This window comes from Baudoinia panamericana (genome assembly GCF_000338955.1).
Source record: "Baudoinia panamericana UAMH 10762 unplaced genomic scaffold BAUCOscaffold_10, whole genome shotgun sequence".
NCBI classification, from domain to species: Eukaryota; Fungi; Ascomycota; class Dothideomycetes; order Mycosphaerellales; family Teratosphaeriaceae; genus Baudoinia; species Baudoinia panamericana.
This window is the reverse complement of record NW_006911266.1, coordinates 357881-374496: the sequence shown is the minus strand read 5'-3', so window position 1 is coordinate 374496 and position 16616 is coordinate 357881. Positions and strand designations below refer to the sequence as shown.

General features: G+C 53.2%; 9 protein-coding genes across 9 annotated transcripts; 3 read left to right on the top strand and 6 right to left on the bottom strand.

Moving 5' to 3' along the window:
- Positions 1-172: 172 nt before the first annotated feature.
- BAUCODRAFT_124636 (uncharacterized protein) lies at positions 173-2518 on the top strand (the record flags this gene model as incomplete). Its single annotated transcript, XM_007680727.1, has 5 exons — positions 173-274; positions 332-432; positions 489-1101; positions 1151-1409; positions 1473-2518. 5 exons carry the CDS (start codon positions 173-175, stop codon positions 2516-2518), a joined length of 2121 nt encoding a protein of 706 aa, XP_007678917.1.
- A 54-nt stretch (positions 2519-2572) lies between these two features.
- On the bottom strand, positions 2573-3974 carry BAUCODRAFT_112446 (carbohydrate esterase family 4 protein; the record flags this gene model as incomplete). The annotated part of the gene is made up of 4 exons (XM_007680726.1): positions 3614-3974; positions 3177-3562; positions 2831-3102; positions 2573-2781 (listed from the first exon to the last, which is right to left on the bottom strand). Exons 1-4 carry the CDS (start codon positions 3749-3751, stop codon positions 2573-2575), a joined length of 1005 nt encoding a protein of 334 aa, XP_007678916.1. The 5' UTR covers positions 3752-3974.
- Positions 3975-4251: 277 nt separating this feature from the next.
- On the bottom strand, positions 4252-6350 carry BAUCODRAFT_74895 (uncharacterized protein; the record flags this gene model as incomplete). The annotated part of the gene is made up of 6 exons (XM_007680605.1): positions 4252-4580; positions 4630-5091; positions 5144-5279; positions 5330-5485; positions 5559-5991; positions 6079-6350. The coding sequence occupies 6 exons, from the start codon at positions 6348-6350 to the stop codon at positions 4252-4254; spliced, it is 1788 nt and encodes a 595-aa protein (XP_007678795.1).
- A 733-nt stretch (positions 6351-7083) lies between these two features.
- Positions 7084-8395, top strand: BAUCODRAFT_141299 (uncharacterized protein; the record flags this gene model as incomplete). The annotated part of the gene is made up of 4 exons (XM_007680725.1): positions 7084-7140; positions 7208-7271; positions 7346-7733; positions 7783-8395. The coding sequence occupies 4 exons, from the start codon at positions 7084-7086 to the stop codon at positions 8393-8395; spliced, it is 1122 nt and encodes a 373-aa protein (XP_007678915.1).
- A 164-nt stretch (positions 8396-8559) lies between these two features.
- BAUCODRAFT_212726 (uncharacterized protein) lies at positions 8560-10082 on the bottom strand. Its single transcript, XM_007680724.1, has 3 exons — positions 9618-10082; positions 8926-9566; positions 8560-8874 (listed from the first exon to the last, which is right to left on the bottom strand). The coding sequence occupies exons 1-3, from the start codon at positions 9835-9837 to the stop codon at positions 8725-8727; spliced, it is 1011 nt and encodes a 336-aa protein (XP_007678914.1). The 5' UTR covers positions 9838-10082; the 3' UTR covers positions 8560-8724.
- Positions 10083-10259: 177 nt separating this feature from the next.
- Positions 10260-11134, top strand: BAUCODRAFT_36337 (uncharacterized protein). The gene is made up of 2 exons (XM_007680417.1): positions 10260-10463; positions 10519-11134. Exons 1-2 carry the CDS (start codon positions 10328-10330, stop codon positions 11034-11036), a joined length of 654 nt encoding a protein of 217 aa, XP_007678607.1. The 5' UTR covers positions 10260-10327; the 3' UTR covers positions 11037-11134.
- Positions 11135-11294: 160 nt separating this feature from the next.
- BAUCODRAFT_75302 (uncharacterized protein) lies at positions 11295-13223 on the bottom strand (the record flags this gene model as incomplete). Its single annotated transcript, XM_007680630.1, has 1 exon — positions 11295-13223. The coding sequence occupies one exon, from the start codon at positions 13221-13223 to the stop codon at positions 11295-11297; it is 1929 nt and encodes a 642-aa protein (XP_007678820.1).
- A 194-nt stretch (positions 13224-13417) lies between these two features.
- On the bottom strand, positions 13418-13816 carry BAUCODRAFT_36335 (uncharacterized protein). Its single transcript, XM_007680416.1, has one exon. The coding sequence runs from the start codon at positions 13757-13759 to the stop codon at positions 13541-13543; it is 219 nt and encodes a 72-aa protein (XP_007678606.1). The 5' UTR covers positions 13760-13816; the 3' UTR covers positions 13418-13540.
- Positions 13817-15321: 1505 nt separating this feature from the next.
- On the bottom strand, positions 15322-16329 carry BAUCODRAFT_74703 (uncharacterized protein; the record flags this gene model as incomplete). Its single annotated transcript, XM_007680586.1, has 2 exons — positions 15322-15807; positions 15868-16329. 2 exons carry the CDS (start codon positions 16327-16329, stop codon positions 15322-15324), a joined length of 948 nt encoding a protein of 315 aa, XP_007678776.1.
- Between the last annotated feature and the right edge of the window lie 287 nt (positions 16330-16616).

The following is a 16616-nucleotide window of genomic DNA, read 5'->3' as shown; positions in this document are numbered from 1 at the left end:
ATTCTGGTCTCATTGGCATCCTCTCCCGCCCGTGGAAGTCGGGTCAGGATGGTAGGTCTACGGTAAGGAAGCTGAACTCCTATTGATCCCATCCGTACCCACTTCGTTTCTCCTACCTCCAGATAGAACGTCTGCAGGCATCACACGACTTGTGGAAGCTTTCCCCTACTGCATGGAGACGGCTTCGGAGGACTCTCCCGGGCAGAAGAGTCCCAGCTCGAAAAGGGCACGCGTGAACTTGGCGTGCAAGAGATGCAAGCACAGGAAGCAACGGGTTCGTATACGATTACACCATTCTCGGTTTCATCGAACACTAACGCGGTGGCGCTAGTGTGATGGTTCGCAGCCTCAGTGTACTTCCTGTCGGAAGGTTAAGGTAGATTGTGTTTACGAACGTGTGCTTCGCCCCCAGTATCCGGGTGGGAAAACCCAGTGTGTCCAGACTCCATGGTAACGCATAATGTTACCACGTGCTGATGTCTTGCTAGATATATTGGTGCGCTGGAGGAGAGGGTAGCGTTCCTCGAATCGCGCTTACCCGAATACGGGCGAGACCACTATACGGCCCCTAGCCGCTTAGAAGACCGTCATGACCAGCTGCCAACAACACAACCAGGAGAGCAAAGAGACTCCAAGTTGGTTGATGGTGTCGCATACCTGTCCCTTTGCGCATCAGGTGCCACAGACGCAGAACCGGAACCTTTCTATGTGGGAAATAGCTCCGGAGCTACGGTGGCCAGGTTGCTTCAAGCATCCATATTCCGGCCGCTCAAGGACAGTGATGATGGTCTGCTTAACCACGCCTCTGCCATGGGGGTGCTCCGGCCAAACAGCGCACACGCAACGGACAAGTGTCCCAGCGCCGAAGCATTCGCAATGCCCGTTGGCGGGGAGGCCGCGCACCTTTTCCACGTCTTCTTCGAGAGAATGCATACACGGTGGCCTGTTCTAGACCGCAAACTCTACGCTGCACTTTTTCAAGCGCAGCTCGCAGATCCAGGCTCTCTCACCATCGTACAGCGAAGCATCTTCCACCTGTTGTTTGCGATCACTGCCCGTTTTCTACATCTCATGAAAAAGCCCAGTTCTGTTGATCCGGAGGTGCGTAGAGGGATTGTACCCTCGCAGATTGCAAGGCTGACACTTTCAGGCCCAGCTACTCGCGGCCATTGAACCGATGGAATATATCTTGGAGCAGCGCAACATCTCGACTCTGCAGTTCCTTTGCTTGCTCGTCGTTTACGGTCATCGAGCGCCTTACGGAGGTGGGACATGGTCGCAAATCCGCTATGCTATGACTCTTGCGATGGAGCTGGGTTTGCATCGGAAACGGCGCTCCTTATCAGCCTCAAGTACACGTGATACCGAGATTCGGTCAAGAGTCTTCTGGGCTCTTTATTGCTTAGATCGTAGGTCTCCCGAGTATCCCAATGCCACACAGCTTGGAGCAAAGCTGCTAATTAACGTCTCAGGCATGTCAAGTACCACACTAGGACGTCCATTCGCAATCAGCGATCGAGAGGTAGATGCAGACTTACCAGTCAGCAATGTAGCTACTTTCGATCTCACCAACCTCACGGACGAGCATCATATTGACCATGGGTGGTCCAACGTCGTGCCTTTCCTGCACATCGTTCGGTTACGTCGCATTCAATCTCGTGTGCAAGGCTTCCTGTTCCGCTGCGACAAGGACGTTCTTGCCGCCGTCTCTTCGAACGACAGTGGGACGAATGCCAAGCTTAACAGCATGCTCATGGATATGGACGCTTGGAGAGACGATATTCCTCAGCCGTCAATCCAGTCAGAAACGGCAAGGTGGATGGTTGATCCTGAAGCCGCATACCACGATTCCAGGGAGTATTTCGACCTGCAATACCACAAAACGCTCCTAAGCATATTCGTGGCCCTGTTGCCGAACTTGCAAGCGGACGATCACCGATTCTCTGCCGGCTTGCGGTCGGCCTCCGCTGTGTGCAAGACGTACAAGAAGCTGAATCAGCAACGAATACTCAGCTACACCATAACGGCGCTGCATTCCTGCTTCGTAGCTGGGCTGACCCTGGTGTATTGCCTGTGGCGCGAGAGAAGTCTCTTCGACTATGATGCAATGGAAGCAATCCAGGCCTGCACTCAGATCTGTACGATTTTCGGCGAGAAATGGCCTGGTGCTGTAAAGTACAGAGACATGTTTGATGCCCTTGCCGGAACACTGATGAAGGCTGCGATGAGTTCGACCACCCATAGTTACCACGAGCAGGGACTACCATTATCGGATCCAGCCTGCCGAACAACCAGCACCGGACTGCCGATGAAAGAGGCTGTGTGCGACATTCAGCAAGAGGCCCCTGGCGGCTGGCAGGCTGTCCGTATGCTTGATGAGATGCTCGGCTATGGTGGAGATCATCTGCCGGAGCAACAATACTCGGACATAGAGGCAGGCATCCAGCCTGCCACTTTCTACTATGACCAAGCGGTCGACTGGTCGCAGACAGGCGACCCGATGTGGAGTTTGTACTGATAAGTCTTGAATTTCTACGACCATTTTTGAGCGAGGAACAAGTACCAAGAAGGCTCACTTCGCCTTCGCCAAAAGTCCTTTCTGATATGGGAACTGCTCCCTGAAGGACTCAGCAATCTCGGTTCTTGTGGCCACCCAGACGCCTTCTTTCTTCGAAATATAATCAACAAAATCCTGGAGAGCCTTAAAGCGTCCAGGCCTGCCAATGATGCGATTGTGCAGACCAATCGTCATCATCTTTGGATGACCTTCTTCACCCTCTGCTGCATATTAGTGGCCATCTTATCTGCACAAGGAATGGGGCACACGCACCTTCGTACAGCACATCGAATGCATTCTTCATGTGCGCAAAGAATGACTCTGGGCCTCTAAAACCAGATCCGACCACGTGGAACTTGAAATCGTTGCAGTCGTAGCTATAAGGGACCATGAGGCAGCCCTTTGCATCGGACTTGTCCTTCTCGTACGGCAGATCAATCCAGTACGGTACATCATCGGCATATGTGTCGGACATCCACCGGAGGTCTTCTCCCATCTCCTCGTAGACCTGCGGGACGAGCGTTCGCGAGTGAGGCGAGTTTCGGCTGCAGGTTGATTGGTTGGAGAGTCAGCTATGTTTCAGACAATCGCGGGTGGTCCTAGACATCGCTCTACATACCCGTAGTACCATCCTTTTGGAGCATAGCCGGTGAGTTTTTTCAGGGATTCGATGCATTTCTTGATGAACTCCCTTTCCTTCTCGATGCTGAAATCGTGATATTCGACCCATCGATAAGCATGGGAAGCAACATCGTGGCCCATGTCCACACAACGTTTCGCAACTTCCGGTTGCTGCTCAACGGCTTGTGCCACTGCGTACAGGGTAAACTTCATCTTGTACTTGTTAAACAGGCGGAACAGTCTCCAGAATCCGGCACGGCTGCCATACTCAAACTCCGACTCGACGTTGTAGTTGCGCTCGTTGACTCGCGGTGGGCCTGTCGGGTTCTCACGGAGATTCTGTTCGGACTGTCCATCGCCAGCCAACACGGATCGCTCGCCACCCTAAGAACTTGTCAAGGCCGCCCATAGCTCTGTATTCGCTATCAGCCTTACCTCTTCATAATTGATCACGAACGATACAGCGATCTTTGCCCCGTTCGGCCACTTCAACTGAGGAAGGCCTTCCTCACCATATCCGCAGAAGTCACGATCATAGTGGTATTCCGGATGTGGAACGTATGTCGAAGGCATCTTTGGTAGGTGTTCACTCGATCGAAGCAGAATATTGGCAGAGCACTTCGACGACAAGACCTACATATATACGATATGGGGCTACCAACCATAGCCTTGTACTTCGGCCTATCGCAAGGCCGGCAGATGCTCGCGATCTCAACTCGCTCTGCGTCGCGACCTTGCAAATTTCGTGCCCAGCATTGACTTACTTTGCTCCGCTCGTGGTGGACCACGGCTGTTCTCACTCCTTGTTTAGAAGATGGAAGCAGTGACAGTAGTGGAAACAGCAACATGCGGATGATTCCTCGCCGACACAGGGTCCCACTCACGTCTGACTGCATTAGCTTCGCGCAGGTACCGTCCAATCATGCACAAATTTCGGTTGTAATTCCATGCCACTGAACGCAACCAGCATGACTTCCGATACCCTCTAGCAACTGTTGTCGCAAAATTGGGTATTGGATGTACATTTAGGGTACACATCGCGCATACACTCAGCTATCGACAATCCTAATCAACTAATTTTCCTCTACGGCTGCTGAGCCTGAAGTACGTTCTTGGCTGCTCTGCTCATCTTGTGGCTTGAGTTTGCCTCTTGCCGTTAGGTTTGTGTTTCCAATGCCAAGATTCAGCAGGACATTCACGGCGATGCTGCACGTATAGAAGATGAATATGTAATGCATGCCTTGCATGTAAACATCGAGAATGCGGTCTTTTTGCACATCGGTCAAGCCCGCTTGCTCAATACTGTCAATAGAAGAGGTAAGTGTTGTCAGCATCTGGTCGGAGACGTACGTATCGCCTTTGAGGTTTGTGGATAGAGTGTTCGAAAGGATGACGCCAGATACTGCGACTAAGTCAGCCATGGCCACCAGTAATCTGTAAAGAGTGCTTACGGATTAGACCGAAGGCTCCACCGATAGTCCGCACGAAGTTTCTGAGCCCAGTGCAAACAGCTCGGTCTTCCTCGCGCGAATTGGCGAGCAAGCCGATTAATGTTGGTTGGAGAGTGAGCCCAATACCAGCTCCCTCCACCAGCAGCACGATGATAATAGCCCAGAGATGACTATGTTTGCTGAAGGTGATGGTAAACCCTGCTGCCAGCGTCCACACGCTGAAGCCGGTGGCGACTGACGACAGATACCTCCCGGATCTTGCCATGTACAGGCCGGCCAGGATCGAGAAGATAGAGGTTGATATGATAAGTGGCAGTATGAGCGCCCCTGAGATTATGGGACTGTAGCGCTTAACGTTCTGCAAGTAGATTGGAATGTAGAAGAAATTGCCAAAGAAGCATATGCCAGAGAAAAAAGACTGAGCATAGAGACTAGTGCATGGCACAGACTGCCACAGCCTCACTGATAATCTCATAAGCGCGGTAAGAGTAGGCTGATAATGTAGAAGACTCACCGGGCATGATGGGAATCGGCGCCAATCTCCACTCATACAAGACGAAAGCCACGCATACGAGCGCACCAGAGGTGAACATTGCAATGAAGAAAGCAGAATGCCATGCGTATGTGACACCGCCACCCGACAGCGGAATCTGTGAGATGTAAGCAACGGATTACAATGCTGGAACTTTCGATGACTCACAAGTACTAGGAGTGTGCCAGCTATATTGAGTGCCACACCACCGTAGTCAATCTTCTTCAACTTCTCGATGTGGTTGCCTTTATCGTGTTTCAAAGGCAAAGCTACTGCAATGATAACGGTCACCGGTAGGGCCAACATCGGCACGAGGAAGAAGGTCTGCAAATTGATGGGTACGATGGTCAGCTATGTCTCGGATCACTCAGATGGGGTTACACATCGCTGCGCTTACCCAGCGCCAAGAAGCACGCTGCACGAGAACGCCTCCGATGAAAGGGCCGGTGCCATTTGCGAGCGCCATAACTGCGCCAAGAATGCCTTGGTACTTGCCCCGAGTCTGCAAGGTGGTGATGTCGCTGACGATGATCATGACAATACTGTTCACGCCTCCGCCTCCAATGCCGGCCAAGGCCCTGAAAGCGAACATCTGTTCCTTCGTTCTGGCAAATCCACATAGAAGATCGCCCAAGCCGAGCAGCGCAAGACAGACAATGAGGCACTTCTTGCGGCCGAAGATATCACTCAAGCGGCCGTTGATAAGCTGAAATGCTGTGCTGGCGATCAGAAAGCTGGCGCTAATCCAGGACGTGCTTGCACCGGTGTTGAGCTGTTTGGATATGGCTGGTATGGACGTAGAGACTGATGTTTGATCGATGAAAGAGACGCTTTGAGGCAATATCAGCAGCAGTCAACCATCCCGTATCTGATGGCACCAGACCAGCTCACGTGTTGACGCTTGCATATGAACCTACAAAAGTGCGATAGCGAGAGCTGGAAACGCCACCATGAGACGACTGTTGGAGAGGAGCTCCCTCTGATTGCTGATTGATGCGGCATCGTCTTCCACTCGGTCCTCACTGTCGCTGTCCGTAGGCGAAGAAAGCGATGCCGGCCCCAGCTCGCAATCCGCAACGGAGATGGATGTTGCCTTTAGCTCCTTCTCATTGTCGCAGCTCGACTCTAGATTATAAGGTCCCGTGGTGACATTGCTGTCTTCAGCCTTCGTACAACCTGCGACAGTCATCTGTATGTTGCTAGTCATGTTCGACGATGGGCATGCGTCATTGATATGAAATGCGAGAATGAAAGATGAAGATGGTCAGATCTGCGAAGGGGTGCAGTCTACATGCCATGGTCTCCTATGCTTGTCTGTCCGCAAGTCCGCCGGTTCTGCCTGTTTTGTTAGAGTGCAGCGACCAAGCACCGATGCAGCACCAGTGCCGGCCTAACCCTATAATCTTACATAGCGGAGAACCAGAACACGGAGTCGGCAGACATTGTTGCCCATACAGTACACAGCGAGTGCTTGGTCGCGCGTAAAGCGCCATGATGGCAACGGTAGCCAAAGAGCCGCATGTGGTGAAAGGCGCTACGGGATGTTGAAGCCGAAGGGCTGGGCACAGACGTTTCGCCGAGAAATGCCATGACTCGTTGGCCGTCACGGCCAGTGCGTCTGCCTATCTCGGTGCTTAATGTCGACCACAGTCTCCAGGCCACACTATGGAGCTGCAAACTATGGCCGGCAGGGTACGGTGTTAGGCTCGCCAGAATAAGTCGACTCAATGGCTACCGGTAGCATAATTCTAGAGAAGTGGAAATATGGGCTCGATCCGGCCTGTTAGCACAGTAGGCAAACGGTAGGTTAGTAGCACTTTTGTTCAGTATACGCAGTGTGCAAGACATTGCAGCTACTCCCGTTTGATACGGCTGTCGTACTGCGACATTCTCTTCATGCAAAGTGGTGGATGCTGGACGAAATGACGAAGCTGTTTGCCCCGGTGAAGCTGGGCAAAGATGAGTTGGCCCACAGAGTTGTATGTGAAGTCCTGAGCAAAATGATTTCTATTCTGAAACGCTGATGCTCGCGACCAAACCACTCAGGTCATGGCACCACTAACCAGATACCGCTGTGACGACGATTGGGTCCCCTTACCGATCGCAAAGGGTACGCTCCTCATGGTCGAGCCACTGTTGTACGCTTAGGATACGAGGCTTTCCCATGCTCACCCAGTGATGCAGAGTACTACAGCCAACGAGCTTGCATACCCGGCACTCTAATCATCAGCGAAGCCACTGTGATCTCACTACGGCATGCGGGACGACGCAACGTCCCGGGGTTGTGGGCTCCAGCGCAAATTGCTGCGTGGCGAGAGATCACAAACGTTGTTCACGCCCAAGGCTGCAGGATCTGGTGCCAACTTTGGGCCCAAGGCCGGGCTGGCCACGCTGATGTTCTCGAGGGGGTGGGCTCGAAGTTGATGTCCTCCTCCGCTATACCGCTCAGTGGCGATGGCAAGCCCGTGCCTGTCGAGATGACCGAGGACGATATTCAAGGCACCATCAATGATTATGTTACTGCTGCGAGAAACGCCATTGAGGCCGGCTTTGATGGCGTTGAAGTGCACGGGTTAGTGGATGTCATGTGGCAATCTGGTGCTATGCTGACCACGATCTAGCGGTAACGGGTACCTGCCTGACCAATTCTTACAAGACACCTGCAACAAGCGTACAGATGGCTGGGGCGGTACCATCGAAAAGCGCTGCCGATTTCATCTGGCACTTATGGAAGCTCTCGTTGCTGCTGTCGGTGCCGAAAGGACAGCCGTTCGTCTAAGCCCCTGGAGTGACTTTCTGGACATGCTTATGGACGACCCGCTCCCGACATTCACCCATCTGGTTTCGGAGCTCAAGAAGATGAAGCTCGGTTACCTTTCGCTTATCGAGGCGCGCATCTCGGGCAACGATGACACAAATGTCGCTAAAGACAAGGATGTCAGTTTCCTTGTCAAGCTGTGGGACAATATCAGTCCAGTCATTCTCGCCGGCGGCTTCAACACAGAAAGCGCCAAGGATACAGTGGACGTCAAGTACGCCGACTACGATGTGGCGATTGCCTTTGGTAGATACTTCGTGTCGAATCCCGACCTGGTATACCGAGTCCAGGAGACCATTGCAATGACGAAGTATGATCGTGCGGTCTTCTATACGCCGAAGTTGGCGAAGGGTTATGTGGACTGGGATTTCTCCCCGGAGTTCGTCGCGGCAAGAACCTCCAGGATAGTAGCATAGAGCACATTGAGTGCATCTAGAGACCGTCACTACTATGATGTGAGTTTCGCAACAAGGTATACTGCAAACGCAGGAGCCACATTGATTTACCGGCTACATTCGGTGTCTCTTCGACATGCGCTTCTCGAGTCAATGAAGTATGTTAGCGTTGCACCGAGTCACTATAACTACAACTTTATTTCGAAAGCCATCTCTTCACTTAGATAGGGCTACAAGTCAATGGGATGTTCGATACAACACGAAAAGGTTGCTTGCACCCTTTTCGTGTTGTATCCGGTCCTGCACAGTATGCACATCCGCCCGCATACAATGCGACATCGAGACTTGGTTTAGAAGCAGAACACCATATCTTCGAGCTTGCTGACCGGTCTCGGCTTGTCATAGCCAAGCGAATCTGTAGCCTTCTTCATCGCACCGACCATGGGTGGAGGCCCACAGATAAGGATCTTGATGTCCTTTGCCGGAGGTGGTAGATGTTCCTATTTCCCTGTCAGCTTTCGACTATTTTTGGCAGCGTCAGTGCAACTCACTTTGATCATATCAGCGGTCACGAAGCCAACGCCACCCTTCCAGCCTTCTGGTGGGTTGTTGAGCACGTAGTAGACATTGAACTTGCTGTCTTCATCTTCCAGAGACATCAGATCACTGCGAAGTAAGATGTCCTTCTCATCCACATTGGCGAAGATGAGGTTGAGCTCCGTCTTGTCACCCTTACTCCGTCCTCGCAGGACAGCACGCACAATCTGCAGCATGGGCGTGATACCGGTGCCACCAGCGATCATGCCTATTCTTCGGCACATATTCGGCGTATACACCATTGCGCCTTTGGGACCCTTGACCTTCATCGTATCGCCAATCTTGAGCGTGGACAAGTGCCGGCTGATGTTGCCAGTTGGGTAGCTCTTGATGAGCAGGTCGAAGTAACCCGGCTCATTGTCGGACGAGATAGGTGTGTATGATCGAACGACCTCCTTGTTCTCAACCTTCTCGGTTTTAGGATCCTTGACATCCAGGGTTGCACCCAGGGAAATATGCTGGCCGATGGGCAATCCGAGTATGGCGTTGGGTGAAGGGAGCTTGAAGCGGTATATGGCGGTGTTGTGCGAAATGTCGGTACGCTGTTCCAATGGGAACTCTTGGAACTTGTTCGGGTCTAGGACTTTCGTCTCCTCTAGAACCTACTGTCAGCAATGTGCTGTCAGCAACGGATTAATATGCATACGATGTGCGTAGAATTGGTAGCCACCCCATGCTGCTGCCAACGCAACTGCGACTGGTGTGTACGACGCCTTTACGGCGGCGGTGGTCGCAATGAGCAGCAAAGAGGGGACGTATACAGAAACGATATATTGCGGAGCAAACGGTCCCGTCGGTTTCGCAGTCCCTTTCCCTGTCGTCACGTCTGTTACCGCGGTGAGAAGCTCCACGACCTTCGTCGCCATGCTGGGCAAGTCTTCACGCACTTTCTCACAAAAACTTCAGTGCCGTCGGTGCGCAACCACGTATATCAACTGCTGGTACACCTCGAAATAGTTTGTCTGGACCCGTAATCCCGACTCGCCCCGACCGAGGGGACCACTACCGAGATTGATCTGACTGCCGTTGTGGAGGCGGGGCGCACATTCGGTGCCACATAACCCATTTCGGGCAATATAATCCGCCAGGATCACATCGAAGACATGCAGAAGCACAATAGTCCTCCGTTGCTTTCCATCTACTAGGTCTGTAGAAGCGAATCATAAAGGAACCTGTTGGTCTGAGCAGTATGGACGGAAAGGGAAGGCACGCTTCCACTAGTCCTGAAACGTAGCGCACCGCAAGGTTTGCCCGCTTCCTTTCGCCCTCTTGTTGTTGTGTCCTCGTAGGTTTTCCTACAGCAGTCCACTATCTATAAGACTATCGAAGAGTCGGATCCGGTCTGTGATTGCCGAAATGCATCAGTCCGCGGTCAGAGAGATTGACTACGATAACCCTCCGTTCCCGCTAACAGCGATCGACCGTGAGATCTTAGCTACAAAGGACGAAGACTATCATCGCGTCACTTGGGACGAATTACGCCAAATCACAGGTGCGAGTCCACGTTCCTCGGAACTCCTTCCAGCAGTTAGGCTGAAGTGTCAAAGCGAACAACACCCTCGAGCAGCTGAAACGTCTTCCCTCCGACTTACGCCGCTACCTGGCTTGGTGTTACGACATCAAGAACCGCTACGGAAGCATTACGACCTTTGTCATCCAGGAGCGGCTACACTGGACACCAGAACCAGCGCCTGCAGGCAGTGGACCGGTCTTCGCTCACCACTCAGACGTACCTTTTGCGGACCGTAGAGACTACGCTGTGTTGCCCAACGACTGGCCCTACGGCTTTGAACCTGGAATCAAACATCTTCTTGTTTGGAGCAAGACGCCGATTGCGGTTGATGATCAGCTGGGAGACGTGACGCCGGAGTCACGACGCTTGATTGAAGAGTTTGTGGAACGCCATTTCATCCGCGCACTTGGTGAAGGTGGCCGTGATCGAGTGCTGTGGTTCAAGAATTGGGTAAAGTTGCAGAGTGTGAGAGGTGTCGACCATGTGCATGTTCTGGTCAGATATCCTCCTGACGACCTGTTGAAGGAGTGGACGGAACGAGACGACATCTGATGACAATCCCATGTTCTTCGAATTATGAATATAGAGTGTATAGACAGCAAGCTTGGTGCTCTCAGATTGATACCGACGGTGGCGAAATGTAAATGAGTCCTCCAAATGAGCCAAGCCTGCAGGACCGCAGTCTACCGCAGCGGCGACCCCAGAAACGCCTTGCTTCGATAACAAGTCTGCGAAATGCCCTGTGCGAGAGCAATTTCGCTAGCGGACGGGCAGCTCGTAAGCCGTCGAACTGTCCAGATCACACAACGCCTACCCTTCACTAGCAGCCCCAACATGTCCGATAGCAACCACCGGCGGCTCAGCGCCCTGAACTGTCCCATTCCCTGTAGCCGCCGTGCCCACGTCACTGGATCCCAGGCTCATTCCCTTCTTCCTCTTCTCCTCTTCCTCCTTCTGCTGTTTCGCTCGCTGCTTCTCCTGCAACTTCGCCAGCTTTTCCATCTTGACCTTCTCCTTCCGCTCCTGCTCTTCCTCCTTCATCTTCTGCTCTTCGCTCTTGCCCGCCTCGGCTTTCGCCGCGTAGTCCTTCCATCTCCGCCACCCATCGAAGTCAATCAGGGCTTGCATGCAGCCCCATTCTTTGACTTTGCGCTCGAGCCAGACGAAGTTGACGGGTTTGGTCAAGAAGTCGTTGCAGCCTGCTGCTAGTGCTTCGTGACGGTCGGATTGCAGAGAGGAAGCAGTCAGCGCGACAATGATGACGGGTGATTTGAAAAGGCCGTCATTGATAGCAAGTTTGTCGTCAGAAACCTTGTCTTTCCCTTTGGCGTCGCCGTTGACGGTTGGTTCACTCGTGCTTCCGCCGTTTGTGTCTGCTTCGCTGTTCCTCTTGCGCTCTTCTACAGGACTGGGCGTTGCAGAGTCGGCGCTGAACACACCGATGCCGTTGACTCTCTCTAATCGCCTAATCTCTTTGGTGGCTTGTAAGCCGTTCATGACTGGCATCTGAATGTCCATCAACACCAAGTGATAGCCTCCGCCTCTCCACTTGTCGACGGCAATCTGCCCGTTCATGGCTGTTTGCCACCTCACCTTCAGCCTCTTCATTAGTCCTTCAAGAATGCGAAGATTGATGATGTTGTCTTCAACGATAAGTACATTGATTGGCGGTACAGAGCCATCAAGCATAGATGATGCAGTAGGCATTGGTGGCACTCCGTTAGCAGTCTGGTTGTCCTCACGGCGATGCCTTGATCCAGAAGCAGATTTCTCAGGTGTAGTCTTCCGATTCTTCCGCGGTCTTGCCCGATGCTGAGCATTCACAGGCGTTGAGCCTGACGAAGGCGTCGGCGGGTTACTGACGGCCTGGTGGGCTGTCAGCGTATCTGGTGCTGGTGGCGTAGGCGGTTGAGCCGCGGGTACTGCGGCCGACAGACCATTGGTAGGGTGGTGTCCATCGGAAGCGAGCGAATCGTTCCTAGGCCGAGTGGTTTGGCGATGCACAAGGGGGTGCATCGAAGATGAGTTTGCACTACCCGGCACGCCGATTGCCACTACTCCTGGATTGTGACCAGGAGGCGCTGATGCGTGGGTTACAATGGTCGGTGAGGAAGTGTGCTGCCGTTGATACTTTGGTCGGTGGTCTCTATGCCCTCGTCTGCCGCCTCCAGGTGAAGGTAAGGGCGGTAGTTGACCGGTGTTCAAGACAGATATGGAGCGCTGATGAGGTTCCAATGGTGCTGCTGTCGAAGGATGGTGTTGCTGTACACCCGCTCGCCCATCATTTGAGTTTGACGTTTGTGCTATGGAGCCCGGCACGACGGCGGGCATGGGCGGGAAATAGTCAGTGCCGTTTTCCAAGGGTCGATAGTCGTCTAGAGCCTGGTATCCAGCTTGCTGATACGCTCGTGGTGAAGGGCGCGGTGTTCGACGCTGCGGGACATCAATGACAAGAGCATCTTCCACCGTCTGCCCGCCTGGGTAGTACGAATCGATCGTCCTACACATTTCTTCCTCCGGCCCCAGCTGCCGCTCATGCCGCGGCTGACCCTGCTCGGCTCGTTGCACGATTCGCAGAGTCATGTCTGGTGCATCGAAGGTGCGGCCGAGAGAATTTGCATACTTCTTCAAGATCATCTCGCGCACATCGTCAACCAAGTCGTCCTCCCGGATTTGCACTAGCGTTGCCGATGCGCCTGGTCGGCGAACCCAGATCTTGCGGTTCAGCATATGTGCCATATTGTTAAAGGCCGGCGTGAAGGCGGCAGTTGCGAAACCGTCCCGTGACTCGTCGTCGTGCCTGCGTGGCACGTCGATAAGTGTCCTTACTATCTTCGCATTGGCACTATCAACAATGCTTGGCGGCCGTCGCAGGCTTCTGTCGGCAAGCCGAGTGCTTGGAGAGACCGATCGGGAGGAAAGTGCAATGGAAACGGCATCAAGATCCGCCCGCTGCTGCCTCTTCCCGAAGAAGTCGGGTTGCCGGGTACTCAATGGTGTTCTCGGCCGACTATTGGTACGGTATGGTCAGCCTCGTTTGTGCACAGTCGATGATTCTAAGATTGTTCGGAGCAACGTGGTAGCACTTTAGAGCCCTTGATATCCAAGAATCTACCTGAAGCATAGGCGAGCTGTCGCACATGGCTCGGTAAGCACACCAACAGCTTTTTCAACAAGCTGCTCGCATCGTGTATACGGATAATAAAAGGCAAGTTCCTAATATGCTGACGGAAGAAGCCTTCACACGATATGGCATTGCACTTACCCAAGCTCATCGTTCTCTGTGGCACTTAGGGCCGTCGAGGCATCCGGCGTAGGATTCTGTATTGTCAACACCGGCGGACTTGCGTGCCGGTCTTGCTCGCCGTCCAATGCCAACTCCGTTACCGACGGTGGACTCTTGTCGTCCCTCTGGGCGCCGCAACCCTCAGGCGCCAACGTCACGCTTCCCGACCTTCTAGCCGCCTCTTCGGCTTCTTCTGCGCTGTCTAGGTGCAGCGAAGAAGAATTGCCAACTTCAATCCCACTCTCCCTCTGCTCCGGCACCTGCGCTAACTTTTCCCTGAGCTGAGACAAGCTCGCGCTCTTCCGCGGTCGTGGAGCGTACAATGGCAGACCGGGACTCTTCACGCCTGTCGATTGCGGCAATGCAACCGAATTGCTCCTAGATGTCGCTGCAGTGCTCGTGCTGTCGTTGCCGGAGGCTGAAGTGTTGCTGCCGGCGCTCTTCGAAGTGTCTTGGCGGCGGAAGAAGCGAGAAGGTCTGCCGAGGGTGAAGCGAGCCATCACGTGGAGGAACCTAAATGCCCACTGTATCTCATCTTTCGCAGACCCGACAACATAACTGTTTTAACAATCAATCTGGGAATGGTCGCTATGCTCGAGTTAGAAGGACACGACGTGACTCCTGGATCTTCGGCGAGTCAACAATGCTGTGCCTTGCCGTGTCGTTCGCTTGCTTTGCCTTGGTCTTGGTCCTAGAAGCGCCTTCCCGTTTGTATCGATCGGATCGAGAAAATATGCTGCATCGGCAGCGGACGCGTTTCGACTCTGCCCCGCCCTTCACACCCACATCAATACATTCATTGGAACGAAGATAGCATTTTCGACATCGTTTGGCTTAGGTGCCAATCACCACGTCTACGAAGCTTCCCAAACGGCGCTGCAGTAATCGGAGTCGACTCCTGCTTCTCGCATCCCTACTCAATCCGCCTTCGCAGGCTACTGATCTGAGCAGCGACCTTCCTGTTTGCACGCTTGCCGGTGCTTGCCTAGGTATCGACAAGGGGCCTGATCTGCTCGGTCGACCCTCACTGCATATCATGCTACCAGTCCTTTCTTGTCCAATTCCGAAGGTCTTCTAACACTGCGCAAGAGTGATGCTACCAGCTACGGCTCATGCATGCAAATTATGCTTGGCCCCCCAATCTAAGAACTGCATTGTTCAATGATAATGTAGCTGCCATGCGACATGGAATTAATAATCATGTACAATATGCTACATCAGGAGACGTGCTGCGATGGGCGCTGAGCCAGACGTTTCAGCTCCCAGCTATAACGCCGCCCATCTATAAGGTATGTGAAATTGCTTGAGCCCATCTCTCATGCTCCGCTGGTAATACAATCGCTGAAACGCTGAAGTCTGTCAAACATGCCGATGCCGTAGGTAAGTCACTCATCAGTGAAGTCCGGCTTCAGCGATGCGACCCTGAGTGAATGCATGCCTGCTCCTGTGGCCGTTGCCATTCCGAGGTCGACATGATCACGCTCAAACGGGTATCTACTCCTCATCTTTCTCATCCTCCTCATCCTCCTTCTTCCGTTGCATTTCCTCTAGTCAAATGCGGTTGCCGTTATAACCAGGATGAAGATCACTCTCATGTCTCTGCGCACCTGGTCGCGCATCGCCGTTCTCCATCCTGCTATCCATGTTATTGTCGCGATAGTCTTCGCCGTTGGCCATCCTCTCAGCTTCTGCGCTCTTTTGGCGCTCGATGTTCGCATCGAATGTCCCTCCGGAACTGTCCTGGCCCGGGTTCGCTGCTTCATAGTTGAAGAACTTCACAAAGTGATAATAACCACCACTGATGATTGCGCCCAGAAAGGGACCAATCCAGTAGATCCAATGGTAGTGCTGGAAGCTGCGTCCAGCTACGCATGGTCCAAAGCTGCGAGCTGGGTTCAGCGACCCGCCGGTATAATATACACCTGCGATTTCGGCTACGAAGAGGGCCATGCCAATGCCAATAGGGGCGATGAATGTGGCTTTTGTCTTCTCCGCCGCAAGCATGAGGACGGTGAAGACGAGCTCGGCCGTAAGGAACTGTAAACGTTTACGTCAGTAGAGTTTCGTTTCAGGCAGGACTCGGTCCCGAAGACGTACCATCTCCAAGAAAACACCTTGAGCGACACTGACGCCCGGTGCGAGTGTCGTCTGCACAGTGGTGATGCTACCAGGGATGATTGCGCTCGCCACGCCCGCCGCGCAGATACCAGAGATGATCTGTACAGGAAACAAAATCAAGCCTCGGAACCACGGCAGCGTGCCGGTGAGCACCATGCCCAACGTCACCGCTGGGTTGAATAAGCCACCACTGATTCGATACATGGTCCATGCGGTCACCAGCAAGCTGAAGCCGTACGCCATGGCAATGAAGATAACAGTCTGGTTGCTGTTGGTGTCGGTCGGACCTGATTCGGGCGCTTGACTGGCAGCCATAGAGTGGCCGAGGAAGGCCATAAGCAGGAACATGAAGGTGCCTACAAACTCGCCAGTCGCTGCGATGAAGTGATTTCGGAATGCAGACTGAGTCGTCGGATCCTTTGGCGTGAGGTAGCCGAGCATAGGCTGATCCCATTGCGGCTTGCCATGTTGGTCGCGGCTCTGCTGAGTGCGTCCCATATTGCGTGTAATCACTAAGAAGCTCCAAAAATTCTAGCGACGGGAGCGGGAGAGGAAAGTACACAGAAGTAAGGATATACACAACTGCAACGAGGACAGATGGTGGCTGCGACAGAAGGATGAAAGCAAAGATTGTGGTATACACACCTAAGACATCCTCGAGAAGCACGGTGACGCACATTCAACGTGCTGACATTTAGATGAGGCTGTCACGCAGATTCCTCCCGTGT

Excerpts from the sequence above, each read along its gene's own strand:
- BAUCODRAFT_36337 (XM_007680417.1), top strand. The coding sequence starts at position 10,328 with ATGCATCAGTCCGCGGTCAGAGAGATTGACTACGATAACCCTCCGTTC. Across the intron at positions 10,464-10,518 it reads CGAATTACGCCAAATCACAG|CGAACAACACCCTCGAGCAG; the intron begins GTGCGAGTCCAC and ends GAAGTGTCAAAG.
- BAUCODRAFT_212726 (XM_007680724.1), bottom strand. The coding sequence starts at position 9,837 with ATGGCGACGAAGGTCGTGGAGCTTCTCACCGCGGTAACAGACGTGACG. Across the intron at positions 9,567-9,617 it reads CTACCAATTCTACGCACATC|AGGAGACGAAAGTCCTAGAC; the intron begins GTATGCATATTA and ends AGTAGGTTCTAG. Across the intron at positions 8,875-8,925 it reads TGACCGCTGATATGATCAAA|GAACATCTACCACCTCCGGC; the intron begins GTGAGTTGCACT and ends ACAGGGAAATAG.
- BAUCODRAFT_36335 (XM_007680416.1), bottom strand. The coding sequence starts at position 13,759 with ATGAGCTTGGGTAAGTGCAATGCCATATCGTGTGAAGGCTTCTTCCGT.